This window comes from Mytilus californianus, unplaced genomic scaffold (assembly GCF_021869535.1).
Source record: "Mytilus californianus isolate M0D057914Y unplaced genomic scaffold, xbMytCali1.0.p SCAF_7, whole genome shotgun sequence".
NCBI lineage: Eukaryota > Metazoa > Mollusca > Bivalvia > Mytilida > Mytilidae > Mytilus > Mytilus californianus.
The window spans coordinates 46,302,824-46,316,947 of record NW_026262723.1 but is presented as its reverse complement, the minus strand read 5'-3'; the positions used below and the strand labels follow the sequence as shown (position 1 = coordinate 46,316,947).

At 32.7% G+C, this 14,124-nt stretch overlaps 1 protein-coding gene across 1 annotated transcript in view; it reads right to left on the bottom strand.

Moving 5' to 3' along the window:
• Positions 1-14,124, bottom strand: part of LOC127709118 (Ig-like and fibronectin type-III domain-containing protein 2) — a 240,951-nt gene that overhangs the window by 130,548 nt on the left and 96,279 nt on the right. Inside the window, exons 15-20 of the mRNA XM_052214467.1 lie at positions 8,946-9,075; positions 8,582-8,647; positions 4,414-4,557; positions 1,456-1,599; positions 924-1,069; positions 239-383 (exon numbers count right to left, since the gene is read on the bottom strand). Of these exons, the coding sequence (XP_052070427.1) occupies positions 239-383; positions 924-1,069; positions 1,456-1,599; positions 4,414-4,557; positions 8,582-8,647; positions 8,946-9,075 (775 nt within the window). The remainder of the gene's footprint in view (positions 1-238; positions 384-923; positions 1,070-1,455; positions 1,600-4,413; positions 4,558-8,581; positions 8,648-8,945; positions 9,076-14,124) is intronic.

The following is a 14,124-nucleotide window of genomic DNA, read 5'->3' as shown; positions in this document are numbered from 1 at the left end:
TTATTAAGTAAAAATGAAAACAAACCACCATAAGCTTGATTACGATTGTAACACCACTGGATGGTCTTTCAAAAGACCGAATTATGCAATTAAGCAGAGTCAACTGTATATATTAACGTGTTTGGCATTTTTTGGTGTGAGCATTAAAAAGATACATATATCCTTTTATATATAATAGAGTGCTGTACCAGTAATTTAATTATCAGAAACCACATATAATAAAGACAGGTCAACTTACCATCAGGTGGTATGAATGCAGATAAAGAAGGACTTGGGATACTGAATCCTTCCGAGTTAGCAGATACTATATAAATATCATACGTATATCCACTTTCTAAGCTCTGTAGAATATATGTGGTCTTGTTTGTCATTATTTTGTTATCCTGAAATATGAAAAAAGGTTTGTTTATTAAAGTAATATAGACATAAAGAAGTTCTGTGTCATTGCATTAAAAGGGTTTGGAAATTTTTAGTCAAAAGTACAAGACAAATATTCAATGCTGACAGATTTTATGTTTCAGACTAACGATATTTAAACATATTTTTTCAGAAATATGATATACTAATAACTTCAAAAAGAAAGTTTAATTTCTTAAATTAAAATTTCTAATCAAGAAAGGTTTTCACAAATATATAAATACAAGATGTATTGTTAACTTGACAGCAAACAAATAACATAAAAACAAACACATTAAAATTATTGATTATTAAAACATGATATAACAAAATAATAGTTTTTGTTTAATTTTCTTATCAAAATAATCATTTTTTAAAGTAGCTTATCAATATGCAACTAGGGATTGTTAAGATAAAATACATCACTCCTTTACCTTTAAGCTTTTGTGACAATTTTTTTGTTATAGTATGATAACTGAGTTCAGCCAAGACAACATTAAAGTTATACAATCTTAACTTAGGATTACCTGTGGTTCTTTCTTCACAGGATTGTTGTAATAGACATAATAAGATTCAGCCTTTGGTCCACCTGTAGGAGGAGACCATGACACAGTGACAGTGTGTGATGTTATCTGAGCTATACTAACACTGGATGGAGGTCTTGGCTGATCAACTGAAAAAGGTAATTTTATCTTCTGTAATGGTTACTTCAATTATTTTTTATAACAGTTATAAAGCAAATGAATATATATATATATATATATATTACTGTTTACAAAATTGTATAAAATTTGTATCTTCCAAACAATAATAAAACAAAAGTAGCAAAATCTGTTGACAACAAAACATAAGTATAAACATGATAAACAAACTTGCATCACAGTATTTTAGGCAGTCTCTAGAAAAGTCATGTTGAAGTTTTTCCATTTCTATGTATTTAAATAATATTCCTGCTTCATCGTTTAACTTTCACTTCTTTTAAAAAGTCTTATGTTCACACACCTTTTTCTTGTCCTCTTTCAAAAATAAATTTTCTAAATTATTACCAATACAACTTACCTATCCCTTCTACAAAGCACTGAGTAATTTTTGGCGCCTGGAATGCACACAAAATATCTGCATTATTCATATCTCCTTTACAAACATTAAGACAATTTTCTGGAATCTGTCTCTCTCTACAACACTGGGTGTGATCTCTACCATCTGTAAAATATAGTTTCTCTAGCTTAAGATTATATCATACAAAAGGTAAATTTCAGCAAGTACTATATATCTGATGTCTTAATGTACTCATTAACTGATATTTTAGTATTAACAAAAACTTTAAATTTCAGAAAAATGCTGGATGTAATCAGATCACCATACCTGTCAACTGACCCGTATTTTGCAACTCACCAGAAATTTTTCAAAAACAGTAGGGGTCATCAAATACTAGTATTCTGGGATTAAATCAAATGACCTGTTTTCACCTGTATTCTAGTGCCATGAGACTTGCAATGTCTAAAATGGCAAACTTGAAATTCTTCTGAGACATTTATTTGTATTTTCAAAATAATTAAAACACTGATTTATCTGTCTTCCAAAATTTGAATGTTTGATTGTAACTATGTTTAATATAAACAAGTGGACAGCCTTATTACTAATATACTTAACAATTTCTAAATTAAATGCTTCTAAAAGAATATTCTATTTTTATTAAAAAAAACTACAATGTGGTTTCTTCCAAAAAAGTATCATTAGAAGAATCATATGATTTTAACTCCTTTGACTACTCTGCATTTATTGGGCAAAAACATATTTAGCTGTGTTCATTATTTGTGTTGCATGGCCTTGTACAAAACATTTAAATGATCAGTGAAATGATCAGGTAGGTTAAATTTCATTACCTGATGTCTACTTAAAAAAAATAGCAAAAAATTAGACAAATGTGAAGATTTCACGATATAAGACATAAAGCAGTCAATGAGATTACAAGGAATTTCATTAAAATTAGCTGCAAAGACTTATGGTTGTTTGATGAAAGTTTTTATTAAACAGATTTATCAAGAGGTGGATTTAAGGGGAGCCCAGAGTGACCCCCCCCCCCCCTTTTGTGGGAAAAATTTGGTTGATTATTTAGGGACCACTAAAGCATGACTGGAGCAGGAGGCCCCCTCTTATGGCAGTCAGTGCTCCACCCCCCTTATGAAGATTTCTGGATCCGCCACTGATTATTCACCTAATAGAGATGATTTGTCCTACATACCAGTCAAGGGTATAATCTAAATAAGTTATTAGAGAAAAATAAGATACATGTGTTATTACACATACTTTCATGAGTTGTCTCATCTTTGTTTCTACCATTTTCTAAATCTGTAGTAACATGTTTGTTATTTGTTAAATAAATCATAAATATTTTTATTTTTAGTGGGCACTTAGGAATTCTTGAAACATTGCACAGTAACTAAACCGGGATTCACGCTTCAGACAGCTGACGATGAGTCCCGGTTTACCGGGATCGGAATACCTCTTTTACATTTCCCGCTAAAAACATTGAAAACACAAGTTATCTTTCTTTGTTGAATACCCGGATGAAAGTGTAAACATGGTGCTTCCGTTTGTTGAAAACCGTGTCAAAATCAGATGAAATTTACGGATTTTACTAGAATTTGAAATAAGGAAACATTTTATTTTAAAGAATATGGAAGAATTGAAGCCAGACTAGTATACTTTTTTGACATAAAATGCCGTTTTATGTACAAAAACACTTGGAATGGACATCGTTCAGTGTAAGGAATTTGTACAACCTTGTTGAATTTTTCAAACTTTTGCTGTTTTGGGTTAAAAAATTACGATTTTGGGTCAAAAAGTCGAATTTCGAGAATTTCATCTCTCTAATGCTGAAAATTTGCAAATTTTGATTTTTTATGAAGAAAAAATGATCAAAACATTAACAAAACTGTGTCCATGGTGTAAGTGAATAATATAAAGACATAAAATGATAAATAACTACAGACAAGTTTTTATTGATATTTAATATGAAGATCTCCCACTTGTGTCATAATAGCCAGGGAAGCCATCGTCTCAGAGTAGCTTCTGTCAGGCCGGCTATCGGTGAAAGGGTTAATACATAGCCTTGATAACTAATTTTCCAATTAAATTAATACATTTTTTATCAACCATGGTGAATCAATGAGACAAGGCTTTTAAGCGATAAACTTAGCTATAATAACAAGACTTAGTTATTACAGGCATGTAACTTATTATATGAGACAGTTTGGAATTACTTGGAAGCTTGTGCAGAACCTCATTATATGCTCTGATCCTTATTTCTTACAACAAATTAAAATACATTGTGATTAAGCATGATATATGTCTGAGCAAAGGCTTTAAAGTGATATAGAGTCATAACTCCCTTTAGTTATTATAGGCATATTTTTTCTGTAATAACATAGGTGTACTATACATGATTGGCAAACTATGAACTGTTATATCTTTCTAAAGTGTTGTATACATAAAGACAATAATAATATCAATAGAACTTGTATACAATTTAACAAAACAAAGGATGTATTTATCCCATTTGAAACATGTAACATACAAATGCTATCACAATTTTTTGATTTTTTAGTCCACAATAACAAATGTATCTTATTTTTCTCTGTTAACTTATTTAAAAGAGGGGCGAAAGATACCAGAGGGACATTCAAACTCATAAATCGAAAATAAACTGACAACGCCATGGCTAAAAAGAAAAAGACAAACAGACAAACAATAGTACACAAAACACAACATAGAAAACTAAAGACTAAGCAACACGAACCCCACCAAAAACTGGGGGTGATCTCAGGTGCTCCAGAAGGGTAAGCAGATCCTTCTCCACATGTGGCACCCGTTGTGTTGCTCATGTTAGTACAAACCTGGTAAACAGTCTAATTCAGTAGGTCACATTCGTGAAAAGGGAACGGGATTGTAGTTACGACATTAGGAACATATCCGCTATCATCTATTATTTAAGTTATACCCTTGACTGCATACCTGCCCCACATAATATCACTGTATCAAAATCATTACTACATTCCAGTGCTATGGTATATAATTCTGTAGTAGAAGCACTAATTATAAAATCATAGTCGCACAATTTCAAACATTTCTGACTGAGGCTTTTCTCCATACAACATTCTGTAAAATATAAAAATACAATTAATTTAATAACTTAGTACTACCTATTACGCAAAGAAAAAGGCAGTGGAGATTGACCCAAATATAGATAGTTAGACATATCCTCCTCTATATGAGATTCACCTGACTATAGCAAAATATTGGTCAAGACAATAATATCTCAATTATAGTAGAAAGTATGCTGCAAAATCAATACAGCTAAGAATAAGATACTGTGGAAGAAAATTTTCGTGGATATTTGATTTTCTGGTTTTGCCAAAGTCTCCATACAAGCATAAAGAAAATTTGTACTTATGTCGCAGAAAAAATGGAACACCAAATCTATCGCCAACTGGGTGAAGATATAGTCACCAAACCAAAAAGACTAAATAGGAGTGGATTTAATTGTGGCCCATTTTCTGCATAAAATGAGTCGTCCAAATAGTAACTTTGTTATAAGTATCTGTAGCGGCGACTCTCATCATCCGCCCTTCCTGATATACATTGACCAGTGACTAACTTCAAAAAGTGCTTATTAGTATATATATATATATGGTTAGTATTGCCGCGCTTTGAGTTCATGCATAGCTCATGCTATTTGAATATTAATATATATCATTTAAATCATACCTGCCAACCTCTGAAACCTTCAAAGAGGGAGATCTCCCTCTCAGCTATGACAGCTGAGGGGGAGATTTTGCGCGAACAACATTTTCAAGTGAAATATTTGACGTGTTTATTTATTCATCTACGAAACACATATAAGAGTTAATAGATATACTATGTTTCTTTAAATATGGTTATATCCTACAGAAGGTGTGTTGTTTGTTTCTTTCCTATTTCATCATCTTTTACATTTGAATCCAATCAGGACAACTTTTCACCCCAGATCCCTCTGTATGATACAGAGTGCAATCATGTTGCTTCAGATGGTGCAATAAGTGTGTGCACTCATATAGTCCACTTCAATTGGTTCAATACATATCTTATAAATTTCAATATAAACATTGAATAGAAGTAGAGATCTTCTAAGATATTTTTAAATATAATTATTTTTTTTGTCTAAAGGCATACAAAATCTTTTAATTGCCATCCTTTTATGATTCTTTGTTTAATTTGTATTTAGTTTATATTGTTTTATCAATTCACATTATTTTAAGAAGGGTAACTCAAAACAGGATTAAACAGGGGAAGTAACCCGAAATTTCTTTGAAGTATAACACAAAGCTTTTAGCAAAAGTCGATAAGGCCAACTAAATTTAATTAGTAGATTTTCATCCAGATTTTTGAAAAAAATGGGGCGGGTGGGAGGATTTTATTTTTTAAATTTTATTTCATATGAAACACTCTTTTGATGTGTTCTTCATACATGCAAGTGTAATAATAAGCTAATATCATGTATATACATGTATAAAGAATCGTTCATTTTTTTTTTTAATTCTTAAATAAATATCTCTGATTGGCAACCACTGTTCTACATGCAATTGCATTGCCGCTTTAGAAACCTATTAATAGTATACAACAACAATGTGGATAAATGCTCTCTTCAGTTGGACTGCCTACACCAAATTTATTTTGCTTTCCAAGCTACGGTTTGTGGTCCCCATAAAATGAAGCAAATGCATTGGTATGCAACACAAGTATTATGAGTACAGTCTGAGAATAAAATGAAAACTCAAACAGTGTTGAAAAAAATAGGGTTGGTGCTTATTCAATATGCAAATATAATAGAATCATGTGCAAAACAGTGTAGCCGAGACCATTGATTGGCGCGCTAAAATATCCCATTGACTGGGTCAGATTAGGTGAACGTTCGTCTGTAACGCCCACAACTCACGACGTATTTATTATAGACATTTAAACTGTGGGGTCACCAAAGGGTCTCAAAGCCTGAATAAAATAATTCGAAAAACTAATCAGGAATAACTTTTGTGTTTTGATTTATATTGAATACTTAAACGTTCTTTACTTGTGTTTTTGTTATGTTTTGATAATGATTTTTTATGATATCGGACGTTCTGTCAGCAAAAAGGATTTAACTGGCTTTAAAAGTTACAATGGATGTGTTGATTATTATCTTTTTTTCGGACGTCAAAGCGATTTAACAATTGCGGTTGTCCAATTATGTCATCTTTTAACTTTTATCTGGTCAAAATTTTATTTTAGAACGAATGCATGATCAACTTTAAAAAGTGTGCAAACACAAAACATATAGACAAAATATACTTCTTTCCTGTCTTTTTCGTACTTGCAAGTTATTAGACAGTAAGAAGGCTATTTGGATCAAGCCTTGTGAAATTTGCATTTACGTTTTTGAATAGGTAAAATGTATAGTTTGGTGATCTTTTCTGCTAACTACTATACTTGTGAAAAACCCTTGGCAACAGAAACATATTCAGCTTTTTTTTTAATCGACCCAATTTACATAGTAATGGACGACTTCGTACATTTTATGATCGCAAATAAAATATGTATATAATATACTGTGCACTGTAGTTCGTATATATACTGAGACCCCGGTAACCCCACAGTTTAAATGTTTATAATAAATACGTCGTGAGTTGTGGGTGTTACAGACGAACGTTCACCTAATCTGACCCAGTCAATGGGATATTTTAGCGCGCCAATCAATGGTCTTGGCTACACTGTTTTGCACATGATTCTATTACAATGTAAAACATGAACTTAACAAAAAAGAAGTTGTTTAATGACTTAATGAGGGTATAGGGACAGAGGGTGTTTGCTGTTTGTCAACAAAAAAAGACAGCCATGTGTAAATTTTAAGGGCTTTGTCGATTTTTTGAACATAGTATACAGTCATAAATCTAACAACTTCGTGCTTGTGTCAATTTCTTTAATCCAGTCATGTTTTTTGTACCAATGTGTTCCACGATTCTTGCGCTTTGGATATCATTCACAGTCCAAATTTCCATAGACAAAGTCATTGTACAAATACAATAAAATCCACGGTTTTCTAATCACAGAAATTTGTGAAATACCGCGATTTGCATTCTTGGACACCGTGTATTACTGGTAACCCGAATATTTCACGCCCTTCTCATAATCAATCTCTATTCTCAGTAGACGATCATATGGTGTCATCATAGAGCAGCAAAATATGTCGACTTAATCATTTTACATGTTTGGTTGATTACTCGAAGAAGTACGAAAACCGAAATTTGAAACAGGAAGTTTTGAATGAAACAAAATTATTGACGATTACCGGTAACGGAAATGAACAAATTCCGGAAATTGTAAATTTTTCAAAATAAAAAAAATCGGGGCGGGCGAGGATGAAAATCTATCAATTAATTTTAATTGGCCTAATGATTGTGAATTAGTACTAGGTTTGACACCCAAGCTGTCATGTGAAGCCATTTAGTTTCACATGGTCTGTGATTTACAGGTAAAAACAACCCTCATCAGAGTCACAAAAACGTAATTATTGTTGACTTGTCATTCAAGGTTGAAATATCCAAAAGCGAGAGATTCTATACTCCTGCGCGGGAGGGTATCGGCAAGCGGGAGATTTCCCGAATTTCGCCATTTGAGCGGGAGTCTCCCGCTCAAAACGGGAGGGTTGGCAGGTATGTTTAAATATTAATATAGTATCGCATTCACTTTCTATAGTACTAATTTAAATACTTGTGCCATGATTTAAATAATCAGTACTTATAGCCAAACATAGCGTACAAAGCTAGAGTCTATTTCTAAATACGCAGCGCAAAACTATTTGTCGTCAAACATCAAGAGGAATATGAATATGAAATATGAATATAAACATATAACACTGAAAACACAAATAACATAAAATTTTAAATAAATGGAGCAAAATATATTGAATACATATATCCAGTGACACTTAGTTGTAATTCTAAATTAGTGTTTTACCTTTACTCAATATAATGCCTTAAGCAAAAGCCTTAAGATCCCAAATTAAAGCCAAATACTATCTCAAGATGAACATCAACAAATGTAACATATTAACCTAACACCAAGGTTATTATTGTATGTTTATTTTGCAGTAACTCCATAGTATACATACCAGTCAGGTTATAAGGCAAGACAGGGCCTGGTGAAGGTGTTATAGGAGGTTCTGAAGGTGATATATCTAAAATGTACAAACATTTGGTCAGGATATTTCATATATTAAATCTATTTAAGACAAATTGCATATGGTTCATAAATATATATGAAAAACATCTAAATTAATGTTCACCAATCTTAATTTCAAACTCTGTTGTGGTTATATCACTGTTTACTTCTAAATATTCAATTTGATGGTATTGCTTCTTGTGTAGTGCGTCTTCATAAATCTTTCCTCTATTTTCTCTGCTGGATTTTGCTTACTGTGGGGTGTTTTGTTGCTTACCTTCCTGTGTTAGACTTTCTATTATTTTATTGCTTACCAAACGTGAGAAATGCAATGTCTGGTGACATCAAACTCTGTCCAGCATCATTGGCTGATATAACTGTAAGATCATATTCTGTGTTAGGGGTTAGCCCTGTCAGCTGGATTGTAGTACTGTCTGTAGTATTCTGTAGGTAAATAAAAGTTTAATACACATTTCTTTTTATGCTGAAAGTACTATATATATTTATTGTCTAGTAACATAACATTCCCTATAGAAGATAATCACAAGACAACATGTATTACTCCACTGTATGTTAAATTAGCTTAATCAATACTTGATTGTTTGAGACCATTCCACTTAACATTGTGCAAAACTTCATATTCACCGAAATTTCCTAGTGCAACGTTATGTGCTCCTAATGTACATAACATTTTGAAAGTTTTTAAATTGCAATAGTAAAGTCATTATCGTATTCAAAATTATTTCAGATATGAAAACAAAACAAAAATAATTTACTTTTGGTCGGTACTGTTTATCAATGTTTTAAATTATGATGTATTAAGTTTGAAAACAAGCGGATAAGAAAAAATGTATGTAAATTAATATTATTTGTGCAGGTACTTAGTAGTAAATAAAGTATAGGCAGTTGAATAAAACATTGGTTTCCCTTGGCTTAGGGAGATATGAAGATTTGTTCACCCTTACAAGGCAATTTTCTATATAATTAATATTTCCAAGGGGCATAACTCTTTAAAAAAATTTGATCAGCATTGACTTTCTAACTTTCTGGAGACATTGCTGATATTAATCTATGATATCAATTTCGTAAATTTTCCAGCAAGAACTGTACACTTGAGACTTGCAATGCAATTTTTTATACATTTCTAAAAATTAAGGAACATGTTTACTGTGAAAATAATTGGTTGGATTGATAATTGATTTTAAAACTCTTCCGAGACATTGCTGATATAAACCTACGATATGAATTACATAAATATATGACAAAAATTGTACACATGAGAGCACTTACAAGCAATTTTCTATAGAATTTACATTTGTAAGGGACATAACTGCTGTTAAAATAATTGATCAAATCTGATTTTCAAACTCGTCCCTGACATTGCTGATATAAACCTTTGATATTACAATGAAATTTTCCATATAATTAATATTTTCAAGAGACATTACTCCTTTAAAAATACTGTATATGTATTTATTTTCACAAATTTCGCGGATGGTGTATTTTTGCGAAAATAAATACACGTAAACATAAATACAATTTTCATGCATATTAAAAACCTTGAATACAATATCCCAAACGATCTTGACAATTGTTCATGCATGATAACCTTGATTACCCTCAAGAGCCTCATTTGAACTGTGATATTGTAACAAGAGTGCACACACTGAAATGTCTCACCTGTTTTACTGACCATTGATTTTATTTTGAAAGTCTTAAAGATAAAGGTTTTACTACAAGTATCACATAAACTTAACATTATTGCTGTGTGTTTGGTCGGGTTGTCTCTTTGACACATTCCCTATTTCCATTCTCAATTTTCCATGAAGATCCATGACAAGGTCAAGGTCAGATAAAAACTGTCACACAGACAAGTACACCCTACAGTTATTCCATACACCAAATATAGTTGACCCATTGCTTATGGTAATTGAAAAACAGACCAAAACACAAAAACTTAATGTTGACCAATGAACCATGGAAATGAGGTCAAGGTCAGATGATACTGGCTAGACAGACATGTACACCTTACAATCAATTCATACACCAATTATAGTTGACCTATTGCTAATAGTATTTGAAAAACAGACCAAAACACAAAATCTTAACATTGACTAATGAACCATGAAATGAGGTCAAGGTCAGATAACACCGGCTAGACAGACATGACACCTTACAATTATTCCATACACCAAATACAGTTGACCTATTGCTTATATTACTTGAAAAACAAACCAAAACACAATAAAATGCTCCGCAGGGCGCAGCTTGATACGACCGCAGAGGTCGAACCCTGAACAGTTGGGGCAAGTATGGACACAACATTCAAGCTTGATACAGCTCTGAATTTGGATTGTGATTAAATATTTGACACAGCATAGGTTTCTGACACAGAATGAATGTGGTCTAAGAACTTAAAAATTTTAAATTGGACATTCACCTATTATGGTCCAATATCCAAAATCTAAATACATGGTTAGATTCAGCATATCAAAGAACCCCAAGAATTCAATTTTTGATGAAATCAAACAAAGTTTAATTTTGGACCCTCTTGACCTCAATGTGGACAAAGTTGATAACGGGGCCCAAAAATCAAAAATCTAAATACATGGTTAGATTCAGCATATCAAAGAACCCCATATATTCAATTTTTGTTGAAATCAAACAAAGTTTAATTTTGGACCCCGATTTGGACCAACTTGAAAACTGGGCCCATAATCAAAAATCTAAATACATGTTTAGATTCAGCATATCAAAGAACTCTAAGAATTCAATTTTTGTTAAAATCAAACTTAGTTTAATTTTGGACCCTTTGGACCTTAATGTAGACCAATTTGAAAACGGAACCAAAAATTAAGAATCTAAATACACGGTTAGATTCGGCATATCAAAGAACCCCAATAATTCAATTTTTGATGAAATCATACAAAGTTTAATTTTGGACCCTTTGGACCTCAATGTGGACCAATTTAAAAACGGCGCCCAAAATCCAAAAACTTAATACATGGTTAGATTCAGCATATTAAAGAACCCCAAGAATTCAAGAATAAAACTCCATTGAAATTGGTCAAGAAATAAGCAATTTATACGAAGTATCTTCTTTTGCACAATACTGTGCAATTGAATATTTCTTGCTATTGCGCAATACTGCACAATTGACAATTTCTTGCTATTGCGCAATATTGTGCTATTGGATATTTCTTGCTATTGCGCAATACTGTGCAATTGAAGATTTCTTGCTATTGCGCAATACTGTGCAATTGAAGATTTCTTGCTATTGTGCAATACTGTGCAATTGAAAATTTCTTGCTATTGCACAATACTTATTATATAATAATTTACACATCCTGTTTGGTGTGTATCTCCTACCATATCATTATTATTTGCTTTTAAATATAAATCAGAAATAACCAACTTAAAATAGAAAATTTAAAAAAAAAAAAAAAAAAATCCCCCCCCCCAAAATTTTTTGAACCCCCTTATGATTCATCACCCCAAACTCAATCCCAGCCTTCCCTTTGTGGTATGGTACCTTGCAATACAATTTCAGAGAGATCCATACACTTGAACACAAGTTATTGTCATGAAACTAGAAAAATGCTTGTTTTTTGCCCCTTTTTTGGCCCCTAATTCCTAAAATTTTGAGGCAATTACCCCCAAAATCAATCCCAGCATTCCCTTCGTGATATGGAACCTTGTGGTACAATTTCAGAGAGATCCATACACTTGAACACAAGTTATTGTCTGGAAACTAGAAAAATGCTTATTTTTGGCCCCTTTTTGGCCCCTTATTCCTAAACGTTTCGAGCAATTACCCCCAAACTCAATTCCAGCTTTCCCTTTGTGATATGGAACCTTGTAGTACAATTTCAGAAAGATCCATACACTTTCACACAAGTTATTGTCATGAAACTAGAAAAATGCTTGTTTTTTGCCCCTTTTTTGGCCCCTAATTCCTAATATTTTGAGGCAATTACCCCCAAAACCAATCCCAGCATTCCCTTCGTGATATGGAACCTTGTGGTACAATGTCAGAGAGATCCATACACTAACACACAAGTTATGTCTGGAAGTTACAAAAATGCTTATTTTTGGCCCCTAATTCCTTAACTGTTGGTACCATAATCCCCAAAATCAATCCCAACCTTCCTTTTGTGGTATTGAACCTTATGGTAAAATTTCATAGAGATCCATTCACTTAAACTAAAGTTAGAGTGCGAAAACCAATGTGTCTTTGGACGACGCCAACATCATACCAATATACGACTGCAAAAATTTTTTGCGGTCGTATAAAAACTTAACATTTACCAATGAACCATTAAAATGAGGGCAAGGTCAGATGAAACCTGCCAGTCTTACATGTACCCCTTACAATCACTCCATACACCACATATAGTTGACCTGCTGCTTGTAGTAACTGAGAAACGGACCTAATCATGTAACTTTAATTTTGATCACTGATCCATGAATTGAGGTCAAAGTCAGGTTAACCCTGTCTGACAGACATGTAGACGTTGCAAGGAACCCATATACCAAATATAGTTATCCTATTTCTTATAATAAGTGAGAAATTCACATGACAAAAAAACTGTAATTTTTTTTCAAGCAGTCACTGAACCATGAAAATGAGGTCAAGGACAATGGGCATATGGCAGATGGAAACTTCGTAACATAAGGTATCTGCATACAAGGTATGAAGCATCCAGGTCTTCTACCTTCTGAAATATAAAGCTTTATACAAATAGTTTACGCTGCTGCCACCTCCGAATAGTAATACCTATGTCTCGTATACTGCGACTTTCGTCGCAGGCGAGACAAACACCAACACAAGTGACCCACACAAAGAGCCAGATAAAGGATTACAGATATCACAGAATGACCCTCGCTGGTATGACAGTTTTATTGTGTAATTAATAACTTAATCGGATAATCATCTCCATTTAAACAATCGACAGTTTTTGATGATTGCATTGATTGAATAATTTGTCAATTTTGTAAACAGGAACTCTAAGCTTGTATTATATTGGTAAACAAATATAGACTTCTGTGTTTATGTTGGATGTTTTCTGCTTTGTATCAATCTGATGAGTTAAGCCTTTTTCTACTGTTACACCACTGTCCCAGGTTAGGGGGAGGGTTGAGCGCTCACAAACATGTTTAACCCTGCCACATTCTTTATGTGCCTGTCCCAAGTCAGGAGCCTGTAGTTCAGTGGTTGTTGTTGGTTCATGTTTGTCATATTTGTTTTTCGTTAATTGTTTTGTTATAAATTAGGCTGTTAGTTTTCTCAATTGAATTGTTTCATATTTTTCATGTCGAGGCCTTTTATAGCCGACTATACGGTATAAGTTTTTCTCATTGTTGAAGGCCGTACGGTTGCCTATAATTGCTTACATCCACTTTATTTGAACTTTGGTGGAAAGTTGTCTCATTGGCAATCATACCTCATCTCCCTATTTTTATATTGATTAAAGAAAATTTAAATATTTTAAG